This window comes from Trichosurus vulpecula, chromosome 2 (genome assembly GCF_011100635.1).
Source record: "Trichosurus vulpecula isolate mTriVul1 chromosome 2, mTriVul1.pri, whole genome shotgun sequence".
Lineage (NCBI taxonomy): Eukaryota > Metazoa > Chordata > Mammalia > Diprotodontia > Phalangeridae > Trichosurus > Trichosurus vulpecula.
Genome location: NC_050574.1, coordinates 249,971,795 through 249,991,917, shown reverse-complemented (window position 1 = coordinate 249,991,917; position 20,123 = coordinate 249,971,795). Strand labels below are relative to the sequence as shown.

Genomic DNA, 20,123 nt, shown 5'->3' with positions numbered 1-20,123 from the left:
TCAGTTTCTTCATCTAAAAAATGGGAACAATTATAATCTAAACTTCGTGTAGTTATTGTAAAGCAGGCATTTTGTAAGATTCTTTTCTTTTTTGTGTACCTCAGATACACTCTCTTTACGAAGGCATGCTAAAATGGTTATCCTTAACTGGGTTGTTGTCGGGCAGCAAAGCAGTGCAGCAGACAGAGTATTGCAGTTGAAGTCAGGAAAACCTGAGTTCAAATCCTGCCTCAAACACTTAGCTATTTGACCTCTGTATGTCTCTGTTTCCTTATCATAAAATGAGGATAATGATAGCATTTACTGCACAGGGTTGTTGTGAGGATTGAATGAGATGACATATGTATAGCTTCGCAAACCTTAAAGGCACTCAACTATATACTTATTCTAATTGTTAGCTGGAGTATTTCTTAGCCAAGGACTATGATTTTGCACCTGCGCTCGTAGTAGGCAATAAAGGAGAACCTAGGGCTGCAGTTCTAATTGTAGGAAATTTTATGTTATTTGATGAGAAAAACACTGGGCCAAAGGTTGTTATGCCAGAGGTGTGAAATCTCTAGGTTTATTTTAAGTAGTTGGGTATAAGGCAATCTATATAGTCTCATGATTGGCAAAAGACGCAGATAGTATAACCAAAGGAGTTCTGAGACTGAACTTTGGACATCCGGGTTTCAGCATTTTTCACTTTCACTCAACGCATCCTATGTGACTACAGGGTTTATGCTCTATGAGTCTCAGTTTCTTAATCTGGAAAGTAAGGATAATATTTTTGCTGCCTGCCTCACAAAGTTGCGATGAAAACACTTTCAAAAACTTCAAGTTCTGTATAAATGTGGATTATTAATATAGCTACACTGTGATACTTAGTTTTTAAAGGGCTTTTTAATATGGAAAAATGATTTTATGGACACCCCATCAATAGAGCACTGGCTCTGATACACACACACACACACACACACACACACACACACACACACACACACATATATATATATATATATATAAATTCATTCATGCATTTTCCCAGCAATGGGGATAAATTTACATTGAGCTATTGGCCAGTCCTCCTTTTGACGAATGATGTTCATTTATGAAACAAGAGTGAGCATCATTAAAGATAATTAAGCTAACTGGCACAGAAAATGGCCCAGAATTTTCTTTAACTAGTAGCCATTAAAAAAAAACCACTCTACCTTACTAATTAATTTAATTTTCCTCTTCTGAACAGCTGCCAAGTCAATATTCCTCAAGCAGAGGTCTGCCCATATCACTCTCCTCCTCAAGAAGCTTCAGCTCTTTAATTGAGAATAAAATGCAAATTCCTCTGTATTTTAAAGGCCTTCATAGCCAAGCTCCAGATTTGTTTTCCTGATTATGTATTGCTCCCCTTAATGAATACAGCATTTCTGCCAAACTGGACTACTTGCTGTCCTCCATACACAACATGTCACCTCCCACCTCTTAGCAGAGGCCGTTCTCCATCACTGAGGTGCCCTCTCTTCTCACCTCTGCTGAAACCTCAACTTCCCTTCAGAGCTCAACTCAAATGTCATTTCCTCCAAGAGACTTTTCCTGACAGCCCCAGTTCTCCATGCCTCTAACCTAAAATTATTCTGTATTTATTGTATATGCATATAGAGACATATACTTACATACAATATCCCAAAATTATTAGCACAATGATTGCATATATATAACCTATGTCAAACTGCTTACTTCCCAGGGAGGGATTTGCGGGCGAGGAGAGGAAGAGCATTTGGAATTCAAAATTTTTAAAAATGAATGTTGAAAATTGTCTTTACATGTAAATGGGAGAGAAATAAAATATTACAAAGGTCTTAGCACATTTTTAAGCTACTAAAGCTTGAATTCTATTAAGTCTTAAAACAGCTCTAGCACACCAACTATATATTGTATTTACTTGTCTATGTACAAGTTCCTTGAGGGGGCAGCGGCTGTATGTATTGATATCCGCAGCACCTAGCACAGTGTCTGGCATGTAACAGATAATTAACATTTGCTTGGGAATTGGTTTGTCGATTACTTTCGTTTCATAATGGCCTTTTATTCTATTCAACTGTTAATCATTAACACTAAAAATACTACATAGGAGGTAATGATTTCTTATTCCATGAACTGATTTTTTTTTTCTTTTTAAGGTCTTTAGAAGGGAATAAGAGTTGATTGCCCTCTGTACCTCCTTTGATGGTAAATTTGTTCACGGGCTACAGTAAAATGTTGAGTACTTAAGAACTAGGATAGATTTTTCCTATCAAATTGGATCTTAACTTCATTTTTTAAAAAGTCTCAGTTCATTATTTATTTATTAATTTTTTAAAAATGTGAAGTTCCAAATTCTCTCCCTCTCCCTTCCCCACTCACTGAGAAGGCAAGCAACATGATATCAGTTATACATTTGAATCTATGCAAAACATATTTCCATATTAGTCATATTTCAAAAAAGGCAGATCTTAACTTCTTGATGGCATTGATCGTAAACTACACGAACAGAAGATATCTATCTCTATCTCATTCTTCTTTGTAAACCCCCATACTGTCTCGTACACAATTCAATTGCTGAATGAGCAAATGACAAAGTAAGAAGGGAACAGGAAAATGAAATTCCATCAATATGCAGGCAAAAACCACAGATGAGTTGATTTATATAAAATGTATCAGAGGTAGTAGTTATACTCATCAATTAATGCTAATAAATGTGCTCACAACCCACTTTTAAATTTAATCTGCATTATTTTTCTCCATCACACCACGAAATAATAAATCAAGTCCTAAAAGCATTTGCTGCTTTCCAAGGTACAAAATACAATTTTAACAACTGTCCCAAATCCAACCCTTCAGCTTCCACCCTCCCTGGTCCTGCCTTTTGGAGCCAAATAGAACATGTTTAATCCCCCTTCACATCTAATCCTCCAATTATGTTCCCCTTTCTCCTGATCCCTGCTCCACCTTCCCTTTCCCCTCCCCAAGACTTCTCTTTTCCAAGTAAAACATCTCAGTTCCTTCAAATAATCTTTGCATATCATAGTCCTCTATGTCCCATCACCATCCTGATCATCTCCTTTTGCCCACCACCCAATTTATCTTACTGTCCTCAAAACGTGCTACCCAGAACTGAACACATGCTTCAAGTATGGCCTGCTGAGGGTAGAGTCCAGTTGGTCCATCACTCTCCTTGTTTTGGACACTATGCCTCTCAGAACACCCCAAGATTCTGTGAACTTACGATGTCCCATTGTTGGTTCATATTGAACTTTAAACCCACCAAAACCACATTTTTTTCACATGAACTATTTCCTAGCTATGTGTATAACATCTTGTGTTTCTAAAGTTGATTTTTCTAACTCAAAGGATTTTCTATTTATTCCTATTAAATTTCATCAGGAAAATTCTGTCATGTCAGGATCTTTTTGGATCTTAACTTTGTCAGACATGTTCTTTCTATCAGTTTTGTATGATGCGCAAATTTGACAGGCATACTATAACTTCAACCAAGAAACTGATAAAAATGTTAAAAAGCATAAAGTCAAGGACAGACACTTGAGACACCAAATAAAAGATCTTACTTCAAACTGACATCAATCTATTAGTGACTTCTTTAAATTTCATCATTGAAGCAGTTCTAAATATGACCTATGTAGACAATCTGCTAACCTATATCTTACTATCTTGCCCACAACAATAACACAAGAGAATTTTTAAAATGTTCTGCTGTAAATGGTCTATGGCACTCCCCTGACCTACCAGTTTAGTGGCCCTGTCAATAAAGGATGTGAGATTAGTGTCGCATGAATAACTTGCCCTAAACCTGTTGTTCTAAAGCAGTCACACACACTCATCTGATCCTTGTGAACAAAAGAACAAATGTGTCGGTCCAAATTAAGGTTTGTCTGTGGCCATGGAGTCCAATGAAGTTAACTGGACCATGCACCAAAGCCTTCATTTCCTCTCTGGCAAATTGAGGGGACTAAAGGACCTCAAACATCTTTTCTAGCTCAGACACTCTATGGTTCTATAACATCAAAAGCAGATAACTTACAAAACACTGGACTGAGCATCGGGCTTGGAGTCAGGAAGATTCATCTTCCTGAGTTCAACTCCAGCCTCAGACACTTACTAGCTGTGTAACCTTCTTGATGGTATTGATCCTTATCTATAAAATCAGCTGGAGAAGAAAACGGCAAACCACTCCAGTATCTCTGCCAAGAAAACCCCAAACGGGATCACTAAGAATCAGACACTACTGGAACAAATGAACTGAATCCTGGAGGAACAGGACACTTCTTTTTCCCACACCTGCCCATTTAACAGATTTGTATAAATCATGATCAACATACAGTAACAGGGAAGAAAGCTCCTTTGAGGCAGTGGGTTTTTTGTTTTGTTTTAAAGTAAATGGCATTAATACAAATGAATCCTGATTAACTCTTAGAATTTGCTTGCATCTTAGTATTAATCCAAGCATATACTTTCCTGGTTGTGACAACAAAGGCACTATTGGTGGTAAAGTACTAGTTACAGTCTGCTTTTGAACAATTGAGATTATGATAATCAGCAGTACAGAGACTGCTAACTAATTAGATTTGTCGAGGCAGAAAAGGGGCACAATGCAGCTTTTAGAAATAATAACTTTTCTTTTCATCCTCTACTATTCTTTTTGTATAGGAAATTATAAGATTTGTTGGTTTGTTGTTTTTTAAAACAAGAGTTCTAACAGCTGGGTAAAGAGACAGGGATGCAGATAATAGCAATGTTAACAGCTGCTCACTTTGCACAGAAAAAAAATATGATTTCACCCGATCTGCATATTAGAAGAGAAGACATTTCTGTGCCTGTTGAGTTAGTGTGAGGTTAGAAGTGAGGTCACAGCTAACTCTTGACTAGTAATACCCTCCCTCGTACAAAAAGGTGTTTTTTTTGTTTTTTTTTAAAAGGCTGTTTTCAAATCAAGGGGTCTAAAGTTCTAGAACTAGTTTTGGGAGAAAATCTTTTTTCCCTTGGGCTATATTCATTACATTGTTTATAGTACTGCTTAACCCCTTATCTACCTATCATGTTTTAAGTGCATTTTAAAATATTTCAAGTGAAAATAGAAGTGATTGCATGGGACGGATAATTGTGAAGACTTCACAGGGTGTGTCTAATGGCGAGGTTTGGGGATTTGGCCTTGTAATTTTGGGAAGGCATGCCCTCCCCCCCCTCTCTCTCATGTTGGAAGATAATGAACTTCCTGTGAGCTATTTGTTCTCCGCTCTGGGAAGGGTCTCTCCTTCCCCCATCCCATTTCTCCTCCTAGACTTTCAGACGCCACCCTGGCAGTTGAGTTCTGATAGGGAAAAACCTGAACGAACCGGATCAATCTTGGTCCTCTGTGTAATTTTCGTGCCTAGACTGTAAGCCCACCGCCCCCCGCACCACCCCCCCCCCCACTAATGGTGAGAAGGGATAGAGGTGGGTGGGAATCTTTTTCATTAAGACTATAAATTAAGGCAGGTTCCCTTTTACCTCACCTCCTCCCTTATGGAGGCGTGCCCAAATCTTGCAAGGTTTGTAGAATAAAATTACTTTGTTTCTCTTAAAGATGTCTCTCCTATTCTTTAAAAATTCTGTCCCATACATGATGTTTTGGGGACTTTTTTGTTCTGACAAAACAAAAATATGGATCATATCCAGCCTCCCTCAGGGGGGAAAAACAGCAATATAGATTAGGGTTAGGGAAGGGACCCATGATTTCACTGATATTGGGAACTCTCAGATGAGGAAAGCCCCTCTCGCGGTTTAGGTTGGCATTTGCTCTGAAACTTATGGCCTTAGAATAATGGTCCACATTGTCCATGGACAGATTTCAGGGGGGACCATGAACTTGGACGGGAAAGAAATAACATCTTTATTTTCAATGATTTCTAACTGAAATGGTCATTTCCTCCACTAATGATTTTTTTTTCTTAAAAAATCAATTCAATAAACATTTATTATATACCTGCTATGTGCCACACGCTGTGCTAAGCTCTGGAGATACAAATAAGAAAAAGAAAGACAGTCCCTTCCCTCAAGGAGCTTACAATCTAACAGTTTATAAAGATAACACAAAAAAAGAAGTTGAAAAAGGGAGGCTGTGGAGGCCTGCCAGGAGGGACTTGGGTCAGGGGCATGATATTCTGTGGAGTCAAAACCAAGAAGAGGTACTGATGTTCAAAGTCCTTGCTAAAGGAAGGTTTTGGGAATACTTTATTGCTTCATCCTCCAGCACTCCAATCAGAGGGGGAGGCCACAGAGGTAGTTAAAAAGCTGTTTAGAAGTATATTATACAAAAACATTATTTTTCATCTTACAGATGAGGAAACTGAGAAAGGCAGAGGTTAAGTAACTTGCTAAGAGTCATACAGCTAGCTACTGAATGTGCTCCCAAAGGAGTACATGACACAAAAAAGGCTGAGGAACCCCAGTCTTTGGCAGTAGCCTAGAGCACTGAGAGGTTAAGCAACTTGCCTGTCGTCACACAGCTGGTCTGTGTCTGAGACAAAAGATAATATCTATACTTTCTTTGACCTACATTTAGACTGTGAGCTCCTTGAGAGCAGGGGATGTATTTCAATTTCTTGGTATCCCCAGAGTTTAATACAGCACCTGACATACAGTAGCAGCTTAATAAATGTCACTTGACTGATCTTGGCAATAGATAATGAGTAGGATCATTTCAATGGTCTTTTTGATAGATATTTGCTGTTGCAGCTAAACAGATCCTATGGCTAAAATGAATACAAAGAGGATATTAATAGAGGGGATAGTGATATGTTAGTGATGTTGCCTAAATGTTAGTTTCCCGGTCACCAAGTGGAAAACAACTCTCTGGCTATGACACATTTGGTGCCTATTTTATGTTTGAGACAACAGGTAAAAAGATATGGACCTCTGGCAAAAAATACACAGAACAGGGTTCATGTCACTGACGCTGAATGAAAACATGAATTACGATGTTTTCCATCAACTAACTAAAAAGTATGTCAAGGAGAATAATCTTTCTCTAAAGAATTTTTGATGCCTAAAAGGGTTAAAATACTTAATTCTTCACTTAAATGAAGCTGCTGCATACAGACTACTATTGTCCCCATGAGGAGGATCACATAGTTTGCAAGCACAAGACCTACTGCAGAAGCATGAAGGTTCCGACTCTCCATTGCTCCTTGTGGACTAGATAATAAGCTTTTAAACTCAATTCTAATTTCATTTGATAACCTATACACAGTTAAAAAGCTCTGAAAGAATAGGACTATTTAAACTGCACTTGGAGGAGAATTTTTTTTAAATTTTGAGGCATCTAGTTGGTATTCTGAATGACAACTTGACTTGTAGTCAGAAAGAAGTGAGTTCCAATCAAACCTCAGAGTGTATTGACCCAAAGCAAGTTACTTAACCTCTCCCTTCCTCAGTTTCCCCATATGTTAAAATGAGAATAATAATAGCACCTACTTTACGTGATCATTGTGAGGATAAACTAGATGATATTTGCAAAAAGTGCTTTTAAAATCTTAGAAGTCTATATGAACGCTAGTTACTATTATGATTACATTGTAATAGACATTGCAATCCCTTTGACATCATCTGGACCCTCAATTATGCCATGCCTGCTTCTTTGAGTCTATATTCTTTTGCCCGCACTGTACTAGTAACATTTTTGCATTCATGACAGGCTGTAATGATGCTGAACACAGCCACGAGACAAATGAAGGAAATAGAAAGAAACCTGCCCTAAGGAATAGGAAGGAAATAAGTGCCATTCATTTTAGCAAAGGATTCACAAATCCAGGCAGTGAAAACCTACTTCAAACTTTGGCACCAGATTAGAGAAAACTTTTATCAGAATTTAAAGTCAAAGAACTTTACAACCAGAAGCAACCTTAAGGATCATTTCATCCAACTCCCTCATTTTACAGATGTAGAAAATTGGGGCTCCTAGTGATGAAATGACTTGCCCAACGTCACTTAGCTAGTTAATGGTACAGCTGGGACTAGGGATAGCTTGATGACTCAGAGGATGGAGTCCTGGGCCAGAGTCTGAAAGACCTGAGCTCAAATCCAGCCTAAGACACTTCCTTGCTATGTGACTTTGGGCTTGTCATTTAACTTGTCTGCCTTAGTTTCCTCAATTGTAAAATGGTATCATAACAGCACCTACCTCATAGGGTTGTTTTGAGGATCAAGTGAGATAATACTGCAAAAAGCATATGTGCCTGGCACATATTTTATTATTTATTATTATTAATAGTATTAGTATATATTAGTATATACATATATAATAACAACATACATAATAATATATTATGCAATACAATAATAACACATGGTATTTATTATTATTATCATTGGAATCCAAGTCTCCAGACTCCCAGGCACCTGCTCTTTGCACTACTACATGTGCCCCCTCTCCTTGTACTATCTTTGCCTAAAAAGTTAAGTTCCCAGTCTGGAATTTCAGATATTGGTGCAGGGCTAGGGATGGAGACACTGAGGGAAAGGAGGAGATAAGCATTTATACAGCACCTACTATGTGACAGGCACTCTGGTAAGTACTTTACAAATATCTCATTTGATCCTTATGCCCGGGAGGTAGGTGGGGTTATTATCCCTACTTTATAGATGAGAAACCTGAGGGAGTCAGAGGTTAAGTGACTTGACTAGGGTCACACAGCTAGTAAGTATCTGAGGCTGGATTTGAACTCAGATCTTCCTGACGCTAGGCCCAGTTCTCTGTTCACACTACCACCTAGTTAGCTGCCTGATGGGTAAGGAGATCTTAACGTCTCTCAAACTAAACAAGTAACTTCCTACAATACAAGGCTGTTTTCACCAGAGTCAAACTTGAACCGTATCAACCTGATTCCTTACATTTTCATGTGATTCCAACCCTCTAGTTGGGCACTGAAATACTGAACTGGCCAGTTACATACTTGGGATAACTTTACAAACTTAATTCATTAGCTCTAATCTTATTTCCGCTAAATATTGGCCTGAGAATGCAGTTACTTTAAATCCCTAAACCTATTCAGAAATTTGCTTCCCCTGGTGAAATGCAGCCACTCTTTCATTCACTCAAAATCTTTCACAGTGGATGGCAGACAAGATCCAAGGGCAAAATTACAAACCATCCACTCCAAAAAACCTTGATAACTGTTATTGTTGGGACTTTGTTGCCACTTCTAAAACTGGTAGATTGCTCTCCTGTCTCATTTTCCCTGCCTAAATTGCAAAATAAAGCCCAGAATTGTCAAGAGATTTAGAGGTGAAATGAATTCAAAATTTTGTCATCAGGAGTACAAATTGTCCATCACTATTCCATGTGCTAATCTAGGATTACTTTCTGAATACCCACTTATGGCTGTGTTTTCTCTATGCTAGTAACAGTCTCCAGAGCAGAACTGATGTGGAAAGGAACTGAAGATCTTTTATGGGACACATACAAAATCCTTCTGAATAGTCCTCATATACACAGGTCAGATATTTTCCCTCTTTTTTGATCTGATGAAGAATATATAAAAAAAAATTCGCAAGAAAAATATCCCTTCCCATTACAGATGGTTGAATAAATATATGACAGTCTTTTAATAACAACTTTAAATCATACAAGCACCACTACTTTTTTACTTTAAAAATCAATCTGCCTGAAAATCACAGCAAACACTACATGACTCACAAAATTCTCTCCAAAGAGATGACAAATATTGATCTCATCATACCCAAAGATGATGGCTAAGATAGCAGTCACATAAGCAACCAACAACTTAATGACAACCGTCCATCACAAGCCTATCCTGACGCTCCAATGCCAAGATCCATCTTCCTTGATGTACCAAGCTATACTTAGCTGCCGAATCCCTTTATGACTCAGCTCCACCAGAATTTTCTCCATGAACCCTACTCTGATTCCCTGAACCAGGAATGATTTTCCTCCCTCAGATCTCACACAGCATTTTATTTGCATTTATTAAACACTTCTCATGTTATTTTTGTGCGTGTCACATCATCCTATTATATTATAGACTCCCTTGGAGCAAGGAGTTTGCATTATAGCCACAAAACCATATTTCATCTAAACTTCGTGTCTTTCCTGGTACCTAACAGAGTATTCTATACGTATAGGATGCTTAATAAATTCTTTACTGAATTAAATCCTAGAAAATTAAGTTCTAATGTGCTAGGTAGCACAATGAGTGCTGGACCTGGAGTCAGGAAGAGTCATCTTCCTGAGTTCAAATCTGGCCTCAGAAACTTACTATCTATGTGACCCTGGGCAAGTCACCTCACCCTGTTTGCCTCAGTTTCCACACCTGGAAAATTAGCTAGAGAAGGAGATGGCAAACCACTCCAGTATCTTTGCCAAGAAAACCCCAAAAGATATTACCAAGAATCAGACACAACGGGTATAAAGATAAACCCAGAAAAAGATGTGCATTTTTATGAAAACAAAAACTACCAACAAAAATGAATAAAGAGAGAAATGTTATCTACAAGAAGGATAAAATGCATTATAGTAACCAAAGGGTTAAATGAACAGACTGGACTGGGGTAAGGGAAAAAGGTCTAGGTAAGCACCGGCTTAGGTCCAAGGATGCAAAGTCTGATAATATGGCACCTTAAGGAAAGCCATGGGAACTTTTTCGTTCCCCTCCAAGTCTTGCTTGATAGAGAATGTAGCAACATCCTAAAGATTGATTTATTTGATATTTGTCTGAAAATGAGTGTGGACTGGACAAAGGAAGCAAAGGAAGAAAAGATGATGAGGAAGAGTTTTAGCTACTGTAAACAAAGATATGAAAGCTGGAAGTAAAGTTGTGGGGATGTGAGGGAACCATAACGATAATAACTAACATTTTTAAAAATAATATTTTATTTTGCTCCAATTATATGTAAAAACAACTTTTAACATTTGTTGGGTTTTTTTGAGTTCCAAATTCTATCCCTCCCTCCCTTTCCTTCCCCCTCTCTAATATTTTTATATCACTTTAAAGCTAGCAAAGTGCTTCACGCGTATTATCACATTTGATCTCCACAATGCTGTGAGGTAAGTGCTATTATGAGTACTGTGATCCCCATTTTACAGATGACGAAACTGAAGCACATAGAGGTTAAGTGACTCGACCAGGGTCACACAGCTTGTATCTGAGGCAGTGTTTCAATTCAGGTCTTCCTAACTCAAAGTTCAGGCCTCCAGCTACATCATCTGTCTCCCACACATGTGTAACAAGTAAGATTATTCCTATATTAGGGTAGCTGATCTAAAGACAGCAAGCTTTGGAAAGTGGAAAAGGCTAATTCTTACATATGTCAAAGGAAATGAATGTATAAAAGGTACTACTGTATGACTCTTGAGTTATAACCTTACCTTATAAGCATATGACACTCCCAACTCCTATGACAAAGATGAGGCACGTCAGACAAAATGACTTTCTGATACATTTTTGAAAGCCTCAACCTCTCAATCATAGTTTTACATAGGACATGGTAGGCAGAGGCCATGACTAAATATGGATTCTAGGAGGGGTGTGTTAGAGGCCCCTCACTCAACTCATTGATAAATTTTCAGCATGATCATTGACACCACAGAAATCAGCAAATGCTACAAATCAAGACTTGATTTATTCCCTTGTTAATTATCTAGAGCAGTAGTATGAAACTCAAATAGAAATGAACCTCTGTGGCTGCATGTTGATTTACAAAACCACAAATTAACATTATCTATGCTTTATATTTTTATTTATTTTGCTAAACATTTCCCAGTTATATTTTAATCTGTCTCCCTGGTGATGGGAGTTTGAGTCCTCTGGGTATAGTCTAGATTTAAGATGGTGACTGAAGAAACAGAAAATGTTAATAATGCATATTAAACATAAAAGTGTGCTCTGTGTACTTGAGAGCCCATTGCAACAGAATTACAAAAGGTATCACACATTGGGGCATTGGCATCTCAAGGTACACATCAGACCTCTATAAAGAATTTAAAATTATTCAAACAATAAAGGAAGAACCGAACAATTAAAGGGATATCTCCAGTCCATGCTTAAGTTAAGCTAATATGTAGATAGCAAAAATGTTAATATCTCCAAAGCTCATACAATAACACCCAAAGTCTAATGGGTAGGCTAGAAATTATTAGGAAAAAACTTATAGATTTGTTTATATAACAAATAAAAAGATTTTATTCAACAAAAAGCTATGTACCCCAAAGGAAAAAGAAAGAAATAGATGGGGGAAGCAGGGAACAACTTTGTGATAAGTACAGCTGATAAAAACCTGACAATATTTAAGGAACTGATATAAAATTGCTAGGATAATATCCATTCCCTTATAGTCAAATTGTCACAGAATATTAAAAGACATTGTTAAAGATCACTTTAAAATTATTCAAACTGTAACGATCAAAGAACTGGTCTTCAAAGCAACTCCAAAATACCACCTTACATTCACCAAATTGAAAAAAAATGGTCTAAAATTACAAAATTTGATGTTGATTAGGGCTGTGGAGGAAAAGGCAATCTATTTCATTGTTGGTAGAGGTCAAATTAACAAAATTGTTTCGGAGGAAAATCTAGCAAGATACAAAATTATAACCTCTAACCACAGATCCACAGCTAGGGCTATGTGCAAAGGATGTTATTAAAAAAAAAGAGCTATGTATATAAAATATGCGTAACTACTTTATTTATAGTATCAAAAACCGGAAATGGCCAGCATATGCAATAATTGAGAATGTCTAAACTGCAGTATTAATACAACGAAATATCATTGTGCCATAAAAAACACATATGTACACACACAAAAATGGAAAGATTTATGTAATGTGGCACAAAGCAAAGAAAGCAGAATTTCTAAAGTAATACATACATTGATGACACTATGTACCAAAAGTAACAATGCCAAAACCTTCTAAATATACACACAGAAAAAAAGGTAGGAAGGAGACATGAAACAAATAGTTACCATTATCATTTTTTTAAAAGTTTATTTTCTCTTTTGCCAAAATTTAAATAGCTTGAATTTTAAAGTTACTGTTGGGAATTTATTCTCTACTGTGCTTATTTTTCTTGAGATTAATGGAATAAGGTATTATAATTTCAGTCTAGTAAAGAAATCAAAATACAGTTTTAAGTTCTATTAGTGATACAAATTTTTAAAAATAGCGTAAGCCCAGTGATGATTTTACAATTAAATTTTCACCCTAGCTCCTTTCACTCCACAAAAGATGACAAGACCATTTTTTTGTTTGCATATGAGAAGCAGATTACCTAAATTTTTCTTTCACTGGCCTCCCTGTTTCCTTACACAAGATACTCCGTCTCCCCACTTCATTCACTTTCACTGGATGTCCACCATACCTGTAATGTCCTCTTTCATCTTCACCTCCGATCTTCCTTCCTTCAGGCCTCAGCTAAAAATCTCACCTTCTGCAAAAAGCATTTCTGACCTCCCTTAATGCTAACGCCTTCACTCTGAAATCTCCAATTTATCATGTGTATGTATGTGTACACACACATACATATATGTATGTATATGTATATTTATATGTGTGTATATGTATATGTGTGTGTATATATATATGTGTATATATATGTATTTTTTGCACATAGTTGTTCGCAGGTTGTCTCCTATATTAGACTGATTCCTCTTTGAGATCAGAGACTGTTTTGGGCCCTTATTTGTTTCTCCAGCGCTTAGCACAGTGCATGGCACATAGTAGATACTTAATAAATGCTTACTGATGTGACTTTCAGTGCACATAGAGAGTGCTCTGTGCACTCCATAAATGTTGCTGTTGGACTAAGTAATATTTAGGAATTCCACTTAGTCTACCCCTGAGCACCTACTTAAAGGAATGAGGTCTGGGCCTCCCCATATCATAGTAGAACCAAAGGGTCCATTTTTCTAGCCATCTATACAGCTCTGAGCAGGTAACCATGGCTTGAAGAATGGAAGCAGCAAGTACCAGACAGGTTCAATCATAAGGTAGTTTTCATGAGTCTCAGCAAGGGATTGATTACAGGACTGTCCTGCTGAGTCTTTATTGTTTAATTGTTTTCAGTTGTGCCTGACTCTTTGTGAGCCCTCTTGGCAAGTATACTGGAGTGGTTTGTAATTTTCTTTTCCAGCTCATTTTACAGATGAGGAAACTGAGGCAAACAGGGCTAAATGACTTATCGAGAGTCACACATCTCTCTGAGAACACATTTGAACTCAGGTCTTCCTGACTCCAGGCCTAGCACTCTATCCACCTATGACCTAGCTACCCAAGGAGTTTGCCTGAGGAGTCTTAGAGTCCTTCAAGTACAACCACCTCATTTAACAATGAAGAAACCAAGGCCCAGACAAGTTAATGTGACTTGTCCTGAGTCACTGAGCTAATAAGCATCAGAGTCAGGATTTAAACTCAGATCTCCCTAATTCCAACTCTGGTACTCTATGAGTGTATCTATACTTAACTGTACAGAGTATCAGTACTCTATCAGGGGTGTCAAACTTAAATAGGAATGGGGGTCACTAATACACATGTAAGTATCCCTGTGGGGGCAAAATGTAATGGTATCTATGTCTTATTGTACTTTTATTTACTTTATTAAACATTTCCCAAGTACATTTTAATCTGGTTCAGGTAGTACTCACATTTGATATCTCTGTTCTATATGACTTTAACTCCAAAAGACCACCTTACATTCACCAAATTGAAAAAAAAATGGTTTAAAACTACAAAATTTGATGTTGATTAGGGCTGTGGAGGAAAAGGCAATCTATTTCCTTATTGGTAGAGGTCAATGAATCAGTCAGCCTAATTCTGTCTTAGCAAAGTAGACCATAGCAATGAAAAAGACAAGTAATCTGGTCCTGGCCTGCTTTTAGAAAAAGTGAATGAACCAAAAACTGGAAGGGCAGGAGAGTATGGGTACCACAGGAAGGGCTGATGAGGTGAACATCTACTCAGCAAGCAAAAAGAAGAATTCAGTAATAACTTTTCCCTACTATCACTGGGCTCACATTTTAAAAACGGATAATACTCTCCCTCTTAAGACAAAGGAAAAGAGCTAAAACTATCATATTTACAGTTTTAAATTTCCTCTTTCCAAGTCAAGAAGCATTTATTCAATGTCTACTATGCGCCTGGCACTGTGCCAAGTGCTGGGGATACAAAAAATTGTTAAAAAAAAAAAAAAAGAAAAGAAAAGAAAGAAAGAAAAAAACACAAAACAAAAAACCAGTCCTTGCTCTCAAGGAGTTGCCAGTCTAAAAAACCTAACATTTAAAGTGATGCATGCAAACTACACACACACACACACACACACACACAAACACACACACACACCCCACACTCATACACTGTATGTATAAGAAGGCTACATATATCTGTTATGGTGACTTTCTCTGGAGTGTTACATTTCCTCATTTCAGATACTGATATCTCTTTGCAGTACAGAATCTGAAAATATATACAGGCTCCATTTTTCAGGGAGCACAAGAGGACAGAGGGATTTTTAAAGGGTGGTAAACTTGATTCGGCTTCACGCAAACATCAGAGGCTAGAGAAGACAAGGTATTTTGGCAGCCTAGTAAATACTGTATCATTTAAGGATCTTGAAAGAGAGAGATGGTGAGTGGGCAGGGAGTTAATGGTGAAGAGGGAATACATTTTCTCTATTTTCCTGTCAGCTAAAGCTACATTTCCCAGTCCCCAATTCACAGACTTATTTTTTAAAAAAGGAAAAGGATTCTGTGAGATTCCTCTTAATGTAAGCACTATGAAAGATAGTACAAAATCCTTGTTGAATGTAACTGACATTGTCATAGACTACTTCTAAGTTTTACAGTAGGCATAAGTGAAATATGAGAAATTTGACTCACTTGACCTGACTCTTGTAAACCTGTTAGGAGGTAGCTGCCATGTTTGCACTATAATATACTGGACATAGTAACTAAAGCATTTTACATAAGACAAACCAATTCTTGTAGGTAATGAAGGGCAAGGAATTTGTGGCCTTTTGGGGAAATTTTATCTAGAGTTTACATAAGAGGTTCGTAACCTTTTTTTTCTTGGTATCAAAGACCCCTTTATCAGTCTGTTGAAGCCTGTAGAACCAATCCTTCTCAGAATAATGTTTTTAAAAGTTTAAAATACATAGGATTTCAAAGGAAACCAAAGGTTAGTGAAAATAAAGATGTGATTTTTTTTTCCTCATCCAAGTTCATGGACTCCCCCTGAAATCTAACCAAGGCAATAGGAAGATGTCCATGGACCTCAGGTAAAGAATTCCAGTCTAAATGGACAACTGGTCTTTTTCTTTAAATAACAACAAAAACAAGCAAGAAAAACAAAGTTGAGCAAGAGATACTCTAATTTTTCCCATTGCACAAGTAATAAGATGGTGAATTTATACCCGATATAACAAAATAGGAACTTAATTCAACCAGGTGATAGCAATGAAAAATACCATTTTTCTTACCTGATGTGGCCAATGAGTTCAATAAGCTTGTGACTAAAGAAATAAGCAGTCAATTCAGAAACATGACTCAGGACAGAGCAGACACCAAACAGGGTTGTTGTGCCATTGAGATCTTCCAGATGCCAGTAGAGGAAAGTGAATACAAATCCATAGCCAAAACCCATAAACCATGCCACAAACAACACAGAGCCATACTGAACACTGCAAAGCAGCTTAATCAGGTCCCAAAAATTGAATGCTTGTGACTGACTAGAGCTGGTTGGTGTGTCTTCAGATGATTCCGTGGAATTGTTTCTCTCCACCTGAGGGATTTCCACCTCTTTCCCTTTGTTGTTATTGCTTTTGAAATGGCTGTAACGGAAGCGGAACTGAGTGGCCACTATTAAAGCCATGGTCATCAGGACCCCAAAAACGATGAAGACTATCTGGTAGTTCTTGTATTCAGGGGGCTTACACCCTTGACCATCAATGAGAACGTCTATGTGAGTATAATCGATACCTATACCCACTGAGAGCATGGCCAATCCCCAGCCCAGAGAACCCCACATGCGTTGTAACCCGTATCGATCCCGGTGTTTTCCCAGGTACTGTAGTGTGACTGTGTCCACAATGGTGACAGAGGATGCACTGAAAAACTCTCCTATGATGACGACCAACAGGATCACCAGAAATATCGCTTCCACCTCTTGCTGATCGTAAACAAGAGTACGCTGGTCCGATGGTGATACTTTGGTGGTGAGAGAAGGAGCGGCCGTCACTTTGGTGAAATTCCCAGCTACACTTGGAGTCATCGTGGTGCTTATGTTCTGGATTAAGAGCATAGAACTGTTAGTACTTAGAGCTGTTGGAGACTGAACAGTAGATACAACAACTGCTGTGTCATCAGCTGGGGAAGGTGATACAAGTCCAGGGCTGGTTAATTCCTTTTCTGACATCAAATCAGCAAGTGAATTCCTTTTCTTCAGAGTTTTTGGTGGTGTGGCATGGACTACGGTAAGGGGAGGGATGACTGAAGAATTTGGTGGAACTGTAGTTAAAAGATGGCTCCCGTTGGTTGGATGCACAGTAGGTGGGATCTTTGGTACACATCTCAAGGTAGCTGGTTTGACAAATCCTATGCCAAGATTGAATGAAACCCAACATAAAAGTGAAAAGAGGAGGACAATTTTACCCTTCCTAAAGCGGTCAGCAACTACACCCCAAAAGGGGGCACTGCAGAATTCGATGAAATATCTAATGCCCACTAATAGTCCACTCTGACTGGGTGACATGCCCAGCTGTTTATAGTACACAGGTAAAAGTGGATAAAGAGAGCCATATGCAGAGTAAAAGAAAAAATAAAAGACCTTGGAAATAAGAAGGTCATTGTTTATTTTAACACAGTGTTTCTCAATCCAATCTATTTCTTCTTCTGGGATAGTGGAAGTCTCTGTTGACGAGGGGGTTTCATTTGCAGGTTGCTGGTCTGGTTCCCTGGAAATACCATTAAAAGGATCAGCAAGCACATACTTTCTCTTCTGCTCCTCTTCGTCATCCGTCAAAATGGCAACTTTATCATCAGTCGCCATGGTTTGCTATGAACATCAGAAAGTTGATAATTTTCAAAATTCTTCTAGTTGATCTGTAAAGGAAAAAATACATATATTTAGAAATGACAGTTTTGATACTAAAACTGATTCTGCTTTATATTAGGCTTACAGCCACCTGAGGAGTTTTATGTTATATCCAATAAAGAGCACCTATGGGAGAAGAGATGTTTTATTAACCAATATGAATCATGTTGCTATGTCACAAGAAACACTGAAGAAATTTAAAATAGTTTCAAAAAAGAAAATGCTCTAACCATAATTCAGTATTATTTTGACAAATGATATTTTCCAATGTAAAATTTATAACTAATTAATCTCCAATCTTTTCATTAATTCCTAGGAAAAATATAGAATTTCTAGGGATTTATCTATAATAAAGCATACTAGAGGGAATATAAATTTTTTAAAAATCAGACTTCTGGTTGCCTCTCATTTATGAAGGCTGTTGTTTTTCATCCTTTGTTCTCAAACAGGACCAATGACATCATGAGCGTGATATCTTGACTTGCACAAAGATATCTTGTAAGATTCTGAAGGCTGATATTATAAAGAAGGATTAGGAGAGCTATCTATTCAGTTCCTAGTAAAGAATAAACATCACATGGCCTTCCAACAAATAAACAAAGCAAAAACCACCACTTAATGGGCAAGAGAAAGCTGCCTAAACCATACTGTACTCCTAACAAAGAAGTACTTATGAGAAGAGCTGGCTGCACTGTTTGTATTACATAACACAAGGATACTAACAGCTACAGCTATCGTTTATATAGTGCTTCAAAGTCTGCAAAACACTTTACATCTATTATCTCATTTGATCTTCATCACAACCCAACAAAGTGCTTTTATTGTCCCCATTTTACAGATCAGAAAACTGAGGCTGAGACTGGTGACTGGTCTAGGGTCACAGAGCTAGTAAGTTTATGAAGCAGGATCAAACTTAGGTCTTCCTGATGCTGTTTAGTACTCCATCCTCTTCACTACCTAGCTGCCTGTAAGATACAGCCCCTTTCTGGAGACAAAACATCATACAGTACTTGCTATCAGGGATATTAAGTCAGCACATCTTGCATTTATAATAGCTCATTTTAAATACCATATGTTGTAGACTACATTTGTATCGGGAACCATTTTTTAGAATCAAGATATTTCATTTTGTTACTGGATTAGAAATATTAGAAAGGTCTCTTGAGAAGGTGAAACAATGGAGCCAGTTACCGCCCGAGCTACCAGCTTTCCTCACTCTCCTTACATGCATGACAGAATGGTCAAACCTGTTTACTATGTTCATGGACCGATTTCCAGCACTGAAAGGCTGTTAAGAACACTGGACCTGGGGCCAGGACAACCTGAGTTCAAATCTGGCCTCAGACATGTACTAGCTCTGTCACCTTGGGTAAGTCACTTAACCTCCTTCAGGCTTACTTTCCTCATCTATAAATGAGAATATAGTGCCCATCCCACAGGGTTGTTATGAAGGTCAAATGAGAAAACATTTAAAGTGCTTTGCAAACCTTAAAGCGTCATATAATTGTTTGCTCTTATTATTAAGCTCAAGTAAAAGAAACATGACCAAGGAGGGAAGCATAGAAAGCTAGTCATTATTAGTTATTCTGAACTCCCAAAGTAACTATCAGAAACAGCTATTGGTATCTATCAGAGAAACACATTAATAAGTCTAAGATACTTCATACTCCATCCCACCCCCAAATTTAGGCAATAGTCCACGAGCTGCTTTATATCAGTTAAATTTTTTTTTCTTGAAATCTGTTGGAACCTTGCTCACTACTCTTTTTATCCTAAAAATCTTTCTGAATAGAAGAGAGAGGTAGACAATTTTGTGAGTTCTAGATGACAGCTCTTTTTCTTCATTTCTAGTATGGAGGAATAGGCGTTGTACACATTCACGCTGGCTAGTAGGAGTACTATATATTTGTATCAGTTTTCCATTCATTTATAAACTATCACCACAAAAATTAAGCTAAAATTTTATGCAGAGGATGTTAAAAACTGCATGTAGCATTTCGCTTTCACCCCA

General features: G+C 37.6%; 1 protein-coding gene across 1 annotated transcript in view; it reads right to left on the bottom strand.

Moving 5' to 3' along the window:
• MFSD6 (major facilitator superfamily domain containing 6) overlaps nucleotides 1-20,123 on the bottom strand; it is a 91,198-nt gene that overhangs the window by 48,017 nt on the left and 23,058 nt on the right. Inside the window, 1 exon segment of the mRNA XM_036745556.1 lies at nucleotides 16,500-18,120. Coding sequence (XP_036601451.1) covers nucleotides 16,500-18,067 — 1,568 coding nt within the window. The 5' untranslated portion in view covers nucleotides 18,068-18,120.